The sequence below is a fragment of the Falco rusticolus genome, chromosome 5 (assembly GCF_015220075.1).
Source record: "Falco rusticolus isolate bFalRus1 chromosome 5, bFalRus1.pri, whole genome shotgun sequence".
NCBI classification, from domain to species: domain Eukaryota; kingdom Metazoa; phylum Chordata; class Aves; order Falconiformes; family Falconidae; genus Falco; species Falco rusticolus.
In genome coordinates, this window is record NC_051191.1 from 16,637,219 (window position 1) to 16,646,463 (window position 9,245).

Genomic DNA, 9,245 nt, shown 5'->3' on the forward strand with positions numbered 1-9,245 from the left:
ATTGTGCGACCATGCTAGTATGGTGTGTTTGGGGCCATACCTGAAACAGCTACTCTGCACTTAAAAATACAATCACACTGCTCATTGCTATTGCCTTCAATACTGCTCATGTGACTTCAGGTGTGAAGGACTACCTCATGGCTCCCCAGTCCTTAGGCAGTGGCTTAAGACTAGCCGTGGCACCTCAGTCAGGATCACTGTTGCCTCTGTATCTTTGCTTTACATGTAACCGTTTATCAGCAGTACAAAGAAAGATTTTTAAAAGTATATGGGCACTTAAAACATGATTTAGTCAGATTTTAGGCCCTCATGTCTGAAATTGCAATACAAAATACCCTGTGCACCTTCTGTATAATCCTGGAGATGTCTAATCTGATAGGCATCTCCTTTTTAGACCTAAAATGATGATTCATGATCATTCATGATGATGATGATGGTGATCAAGGACATAGTTTTTCTTTTTTGTCCAAGAACTGCATGACCTGCGGAGCTGGGTGTGAGGAAGCAGAAGGGCTGCTCTGCAAGGGAAGGCAAGGTGGCAGCCAAGGGTGCTAGAAGGGCAGGCAGGGGTAGTGCCCCCCCACTGACAAGGGACACAATCCCACAGAACCTAAGCAAGAAGAGCAGAGTGAGTCTAGTGAGAGTAACCAGGATGAGCCCCCCACCGAGGACTGCCAGCCAGCCCTGTAGTGAAGAGACATCTCCAAGATCAAATCTGGAAGTGATCTGTGAGTGAGAGTCAGTGTCAGCCAGACACATAGTTGGACACAGACATGCCTAAAGTGTGGTTCAAGCAAAGACCAAGGGCAAGGGCATAAGCTTAAGGGCAGCTCCTGAGCTGAGTGGGGAAACCCCTAAGGAGGCTTCTCCAGCTCTGTCGCACAATGAACTGTTTTTGCAACAGCCTTATCCAGGGTTAAACTGCTATACCATATATGAGCTGGTCTCGGACTCTGCTAGATAAACCTCTGAGGAAGGAAAACATTGCAGAGCCTGCTGGTGACCCCAGGGCCCTGACACTAAGCACCGGCCTCCCACTTAAAGAGATCTGTTTGGGATCCAGAAGGTGAGCAGTTGTGCCTTGTGAGGCTGAGTAGAGATCTGAACTTGGGTCTCCCAAATACACTGTTCTGTCCCCTGAGTGAGATGCAGGCTGTAGTTCCCAGGTAGCTGGAGGCCTGTATCTGCCTTCCTGACTGAGGCAAAGAAGTTCTGGAGAGCTCAGCAGAGCTGGTTCTAGGCAGCTGCCTGTTAGGTGTGTGAGTTGCTTTAAATTGACCTTCTGATGTGCTTATGTGTCATGTATATTTTATAGTCTCTGCTCAGATCTTGGTTGTTGAATCTACCCTGGGTACCAACACCTAAAACATGCTGCAGTGCCCAGCTTGCAGGTGCCTGGAGCCTTTATTAGGTCTAGTCTTAAATTACTGTGATGAATTAATGATCTTAATGAAACTAGTATTAAAACTTCTGATAATTTAATGTAAGAAGAACAAAATCCTAATAAGAAAGTGAAAAACTGGAGAAAGTTCTGAACTCCTGAATTCCTGGTACTGTAACCACTTCCAAGCATGCTGCATAGAAATAATGGTGATTGATTTTTCAAAGTGTTTGGGTAATAAACATGTATTATGAAATGTACAACAAATAGCTGCAGTGTAGCTGTAGCAAATTATCCAAAGGGGAAAAAAAAGCTTTTCCTGGCTTTTTTATCAACAAATTTAAAGAAGGCATGAAAAAGTCTTCTCCAAAAATGGAAATCTTTCTTATTAAAGATTTGCATGTTGGCTTTCCAGCTTTTTTTGGACACACTTGGTAGATAGACTGTTAAAACTATTTTCTAGTAATTTTTGTTAAAACTTCTTAAACTTGAACTTTAGACAGAAACTAAGAAAAATAATGGTTTTAGTCAAAGATCTAGAGATTCCCCAGCCTGTAGTTTAGATCACTTAAGGATTCTTATACTAAAACTAACATGGTAGATTGCATATTGTTTATACCTTGATGTATCAGTAGACAATTAATTAGAAAAAGAACTATCTTTGGCAACTTTAGGATTTCATAGATCTTAAATGGAAAAAAATACTCAAGTCTGACAATTTTCTGTATGCATAACGTTCATGTCATATATTTCAGCAGTTCAAGACTTACCTCAGCTTCATAAATACCGTAGACACGTCTCCTCTATATTTAAGTATTTTTAGTCAGCTGTCTAGAATTTTAATATATTTAATACACAGATATTTCTGTATTTTCAGATCATTGATTCAGTGTTTACATAGAACTTCATACATTTACTAGAGATTTGCATAATGATATGTGTTTTTACATACTGCCTATTTTTAGTACTGAATTAAATATGAACTGTTTAATTTTTTAGATCGATTTTTCATCAGTGAAGCATAAAGTTCAGGACCAAATAGTAGTAAATATTTTGCAGAAGTGGTGTGTATTTGTATTACATTTGAATCTTCAAGGTTGCTATTCTCTTCACTGGCCTAGCTTTAGAAGTATCAGTATTACATGTATTTGTTACATTTTAGTTCTGATTTAGTTCACATTTTAGAACTGTGCCTTCACTCTATGCTTTGCTATTGTCCCAATTTAATGCCAATGTTCTTCTCTATATGTCCAGTCATAATGAAGCAATGTGAGTATGAGATCTGTAAAACTACTTCTGAGTGCGGCCCCTCTTCATTAAATTTTCCAGGTGCAGCGATATCCGTATGACTGAACACTGCTAGAATGCCACGGAATGGTTTATATTATGTGTGACAAATAAGATTGGAATGCAAACATGTGCTTAAATATATCAGAATGCCAGAATCCAACTTTACTGACATAATTATCACAGACTCACAGAATGGTTGAGATTGGCAGGGACCTCTGGAGGTCACCTGATTCAACTCTTCTGCTCAAGCAGAGCCACCTAGGGCAAGTTGCACAGGACCATGTCCAGATGGCTTTTGAGTATGTCCCAAGGTTGGAGACTCCACAACCTCCCTGGGCAACCTGTACTCGGTCACCCTGATAGCAAAAGAGTGTTCCCTGACATTTAGGTGGCACCTCCTGTGTTTCAGCTTGTGCCTGTTGCCCTTATCTCCTCTATACTGGGCTCTACTGAAAGAGCCTGGCTCCACCTTCTTTGCACCTGCCCTTTGTGTATTGATATACCTTGGTAAGAGCTCCCTGAGCCTTCTCCACCTGAATGGTTGCAGCTTTCTCTGCCTTTCCTAATGGGAAATATGCTGCAGTCCCTTAATTCTCTTTTTGCCCTCTGTTGGACTCTTACCCAGTATGTCCATGTCTCTCTTGTACTGGGGAGCCCAGAACTGGACATGGTAGTCCAGGTATGGCCTCACTAGTGCCAAGTAGCAGGGAATGATCACCTCCCTCAACCTCCTGGCAGCACTCCTCCTAATGCAGCTCAGGATACCATCCACCTTCTTTGTGGCAAGGGCCCATTGCTGGCTCCCATTCAACCTGTGGTCCACCAGGACCCCCAGGTCCTTTTCTGCCAAGCTGCTTCCCAGCTGGGCTACCCCTAGCATGTACTGGTGCCTGGGGTTGTTCCTCCCCAGGTGCAGGAATTTGCACTTCCCCTTGTTAAACTTCCTGTGGTTCCTGCAAGCCCATCAAGGTTCCTCTGGAAGGCAGAATGACCCTTGGGTATATCAGCCACTGCTCCCAGTTCGGCGTCATCTGCAAACTTGGTGAGATTGCATTCTTATCTCATCGTCCAGGTCGTTAATGAAGACGTTAAACAGGACTGGACCCAGTATTGGCCCCTAGGGTGTACCACTAGTTACTGGCCTCCAACAAGTAGCTTACAGACCAAAAAAAAAAAAAATAATAATCCAATCATGGTCCAAGGTATTAATGTGGCATTCAAGTTTTAGGACAAATAATAGGTACTTGATTCTACTGCCAAAACAGGGTCCTTCTGGTTGTAGAAAAGCATCTTAGTCCTTCCTCATAATATGCGTGAAGTACATGTGACCAGCGATTAATTCCCTTTGTGACAACATTTTGCAATAGCTTCAGGTCAGTAATCTTTTCCTTAATGCAGTTTTATGCTTCACTAAGCAGAGAAGTGGGCAGGAAAAATAAAAGCCCTTATGACCAGTGTTACAGGTTCTGTGAAAGTACACTTTCAATTAGCTGTGAAAGTGTACTCGATTTGTTAGGAATTACCTGCATCCTAAGTCTTACTCAGCCACTTTATCATATAGAGTGTTAAAACATCTTGGTAGTGTTTTCATGAGAAAAAAACCTCTTCTGCTACAACTAGGCAAGATCCCAAGAATCATTTTTGCTTCTTGGCACAGTTTTACTTCAGTGTTTCTCAAGCAGGAGAATGTTATGGACTGACTCTTTTCTAGCCTACACTTTAATTAAATGCAAATGCATAAAAAAGAAAAGGAAATATTTTCATTTTCCAAATAAAAAGTGTATTTTTATGTTTCGAGACTATAATGCATGTATTATTTGATCAGGTAATACACAATTTAAAGTGTTGATGTAGCATATAACAATTTCAGTATATTTTGGTTTTTTTGTTTTTAGAAAGTGACTGTGTAATTGTGGGTGAGAACAATTTGCTCCTAGAGTGGTGACGGAAAAGAACAATTAGCCAGGAATAAAAAGTAGATTTGATCATGGTCTTGGCTTTTAAATCAGGATAAAATAACATTCTCAGTGATATCAGCATGCAAGTTATTTAGTGAAATAGTTGAATTTAATATTGCAATGAACTTTGGCGGCTAATAAAGAAAGCAAGCCAAAGTAAATCATACACAGCCACGTTGCACAAAACTAAAACCAATAGTAATGTTTATTGTGTTTAAAGCTAAAAACATGTAAAGAACAGTTGTGATAGATTTTATATACACACTGCCTTTTCTATCACATTAACTGATTCATATCTAGTTAAAATAATTTAACTTAGAAGTATCAGCATGTTGGTTATATCAGTTGGAATATCAGTTTGTTGATTGCCATCCATTTCCATTTATCTTACATATCAAAGACACTGAATTCAATTTGTGTATCTACAGAGTATGTATTTTCCATTTCTGTTGATAATTTATGTTTTCTGAAGGCTCAAAACCAAAGATTATGTCCGTTTACATCTACTCAGTGCTATTAATCTTCAAGTAATTGTGACAAATTATATATGATGGTCCACTGGGGCTTTTAGAAAAAAATAATTTATAAAGCTGTTTCTTCTAACTTTGAAGACACCCAGTAGTTCTTTTTAAGAATGCAACCCATTTATATCAGTGTACTACTGCTATTTAGATTAATAATTTCTTCTGTTAAAACTCATGTATGTTGATCATACAGCCTATTTGTGCCATTCTTTTGAAGCTCTTGTGGATGGTTTAAAATTTCTGCAAAACTATTTCTCTATCTTTTTTTAACGATTGAAAATCATATTGAAATTTGACATTTGACATTTCGGCTTACAAACTGCGTTGAACTGTCTGTTCAGTTATAGGCTACAGATGTGATGAACCTTTCCATTTGAACTTCCCTGAGCTACAGTTCTGACCTCATCTTTCCAAATGAATCCAAGATTACACAGATTTTGGCAGCATGTTTTTATTGTTAATGGTAAAACAGCAACGATATTAACGGGGGGTTAGGTCTGTTCAGATGGCTAATCTTAATATTTTTTTTGTAAATCAGTTGCAATTTTTAAAAATTGTTTTTATGTACTGCAACTTTGGTGTGTGGTGTTTGCATGAAATAATAGTAATTGTTTAATATTTACATATGAATGCTGTATGATTCCAGCTCAGACTGTCTGTGGCAAATGAACGTGTTACTGTGCCAAAGAAAAATGAGTATATGAGATGCACGGATTACAGCTCAGCTGTTTGTGGGATTACTTCACCCACTCAGTGATCTTAGAGAATCATTTGCCTTCCATGTGTGACTGGGAGCGGCATTTAAAATCTGCCATTGATATTCATAGTGCAGGAGCTAAAATTTCCTTTTGAAGTGTTTTGTTCCCAGTAGTGCTCACAGTATTGACAGACTTATCCGTTCTTCCTGTACCCTGCCATGACAAAATATGGTGCAAAATAATCTTTTCTGTGTTTCATGGGTGCTGGTTAGCGAGAGGGGCACTGCTTCCGTAGAGTACTGTAGTTTATCCCTCAAGACAGCAATCCTAGCACATATACTGCATATCAGGAGGACAACACACTAACATGCAATTATTTCCTGGATGTGGAGGGAGCAAGAAGGGGAATCAAGAGAGAAATTACTGAAAGAAAGGACTTAAAAAGCACATAAAGGAAGAGGAAGGCCCATGATTTTCTTTTAGATGTGGAAGTGCTTCTGGGACTTTTGTGATTAAATAGAACAGAAACAAAGAAATGGCCATGTTGAATTGTGGTTTGTGGCTGCAGTGTTTCATGGAGGGTGTACTTTAGTTTACAGTACATTTCGGTGAAGCTTAGAGAAATAGCAGTTAACCCTGTAATGCTGAAGCTTTTATCAACTGTTAGTTGTTTTCCCCATGTGTATGTTTTTCAAATATATTTTTGCCTCTTTTCTTGGGCTGCCTCCTTCTGTACTGTCTTCGTAGCTCCTTTATGGTTTTCCTGTTCATACAGTATTTTCTCAAAGAATTTACTACTAGGCACTGTCAGGAGGACATACTAGCCCATATTACCCTTGCCCCAGTCTGGTATTTCCATTCTTATATCATTTGCAATTGCAATTACTGGCTGTTCTGCCACATCCTCAATATGAGTGTCTGAAAATGCCAACGTGCAGAAAACCCTAATGGGTTCCATTTTTTCAAGGCTTTTCCAGTTTTCCAAGGAGGGCTTCCCCTCCACCCCCTTTGTTTTAATTAGAGGAAATGAAACTGTCACTTGAATAATCCTTTACCTATTTTATAACAATTTTCTAGTATTCTTGCAAAAACTGAAATATGCAATAACTTTAGACAGTAAGGAATAAAATCATAGTGCATTGTAGTTTAAAGAATAGAACTTCTAGCGACTCTTTGAAGGCTCCAAAGGCCATCTAAGGAAAACAGTAGCAAGGACAATTCCAGCATTCAAGAATTCAGTCTGCTTTCTTGACTGCTAAAAGTCTTTTCACTTGTTGATCCTCAGAGGTTTGGACAGATCCACTCTTAAGTATTGAATTTCATTTTGGTGTTATTGCACAAGTGTTTCTTTCATGGAGCTTCTGAGATGACACTGATTTCACAAGTTCACACTGAAACCTTTATTTGCAGGATAGTTGTTGAATCATGTTCCTCTAGTGTCCTTGTTGATATGTCCCTCACTTACAGATTTCACATTTAATAGCTGTCACCAAACATCTTGTGCTGTTAGATACAGGCAGCATGTTCGGCTCATATCCCCTTGAACCTCCAGCAGATGCAACACTTTCTGGTGCCACTATTTGAGACACCTGAATGATATCACATACACACACATATGCACACACAAACCCCACACCCCTTAACTCTGGATTCTGTTGAACAATTGTCCTATTTATCACTGCGACCCCCAGGTTTTAGCCTTGGTCCTAAGAGGGACATTTTGTGATCTGTTTCAGAATCCCCAGGGCCTTTGATTTTGTTATTTACAACAGTTAGGCCACTGCTTGTGATCATCAGTCCTATTCCACTGCTTTTCCCACTGGCAAGCTTTTGCTGACTGGAGAGATCAGAGACTTCCCACCCAGCTTTTATCCTATATTCCTTTCCTTGATTGCCTTTTCTACCTAGACTTTAGCCTACCTCAAGCTAGTTGGGTTTTTTTGGTTTGGTGGTTGTTTTTTTTTAACACTGACTCTTGGCAGGAATTAACGTAACATGGTTTATAAATTCATTTTTTCCTACTCATCTTTTCTCCATTGTTTGTGCTGCCAATAACAGATGTTCTTCTGTGGTTCCATTGTGTGTCCTGTTCAATCATTCCCAGCAGTTCCATTCTGTACTGAAATAATCCTTCAGAATTTGAGAGGAGGAGTAGTATTTCACTTAATGCTGGCTACTACTTCTGATAGATTTTTTTTTCTTTCAGGACTTTTAAGAGTCTAGAAAATGCCCCATTTACTGAATGTTGCTGGCCAAATGGGATTTTCATCTGTGTTCCCATCTTATCAGGATTAACCTTTAATTATTATGATACTGCTTAAGATATTCCCAGGAGTAGGGATGAGTCAGATACTGTTGTATTTTTTATAAAAGATGTTGCAGAAGAAATGGCTAAATTATTCAGTTCATCCATAAAGCACAATTAAATGTATTCATAATCTGAATAATGGAAGTCATGAAGGAATGCAGTTAATAATAATATGTGTTTGCTTAAGGCTTCTTTGGCATTCCTACCTTCAATAATTTCTGAATTTTTCCTTCTTGTTGTTCTTTTATTTCATGTTAGCATAAAAGTACTGAGTGCTTTGAATTGCACTTCTAAAACACAATGTGTGACCTTTTGGGCTTGTGGCTAAAGCACCAGAGGAATCCACAAACACCGTAACTGTGTGCGGACCTTTAAAGAAGCAAATTTTCTCCCTGGGGTGTTCCAGAACTTCTTCCATGATAGCCAACAGACATTTAAAGTTCTGACCTTGAATCTCTATCCTGCGCTTACATATTTCTTACTGATCTAAAAGCAGGAGATTGGTCTAGGGCTTGAGCTGGGAATACTGAAGTTTTAACCCAGAATCTCTTACTTGTCCACCCTGTGAGCTTGGGGAGTTTCTTAGCCTTTCCATGTGTAAAGAAAGGTTTATAATATCTGTCTTTAAGAGGTACTAGTTCTGCTAGTTCAGTATTAACTAATGCAGAATTTTAAAAAACAGAATGATTATGTAAAAACAGAATAGTCATTTAGTAAAACCAGCTTTTTCTGTAAAAGAACCTTTAACCAGTGTATTATGTAGTGAGGAATTTTATCTTTAGAGATATTGTCTACTTAGCTGGGGCCCTTGTACAGCTCTGTTACCATAGTATTAGAATAATCACAGTTTAAAATGACTGTTTATTCACATAGACAGTTGTGTGATAAGGAGGTGTTAGAATGTGCATTTTACAAATGAGCTGGGGGAAGGACAGACTTTGAGAATGTCTCACACTTCTAGTGAGCACTCAAAAGCATACTTACCTTCAGTTTGGATGGGCACTGGTGTGTTGGATGCAGACCACAGCAGCCTTCACATGGTCCTTTTCACCTAGAAGTGATGTCATGTAATCTGTATCAAACTGA

The 9,245-nt window shown here is 39.1% G+C and overlaps 1 protein-coding gene across 1 annotated transcript in view; it reads left to right on the top strand.

The window, feature by feature from the left end:
- The window catches only part of FBXL13 (F-box and leucine rich repeat protein 13), a 90,433-nt gene that overhangs the window by 20,864 nt on the left and 60,324 nt on the right, over positions 1–9,245 (top strand). Inside the window, 1 exon segment of the mRNA XM_037388274.1 lies at positions 2,381–2,516. Coding sequence (XP_037244171.1) covers positions 2,381–2,516 — 136 coding nt within the window.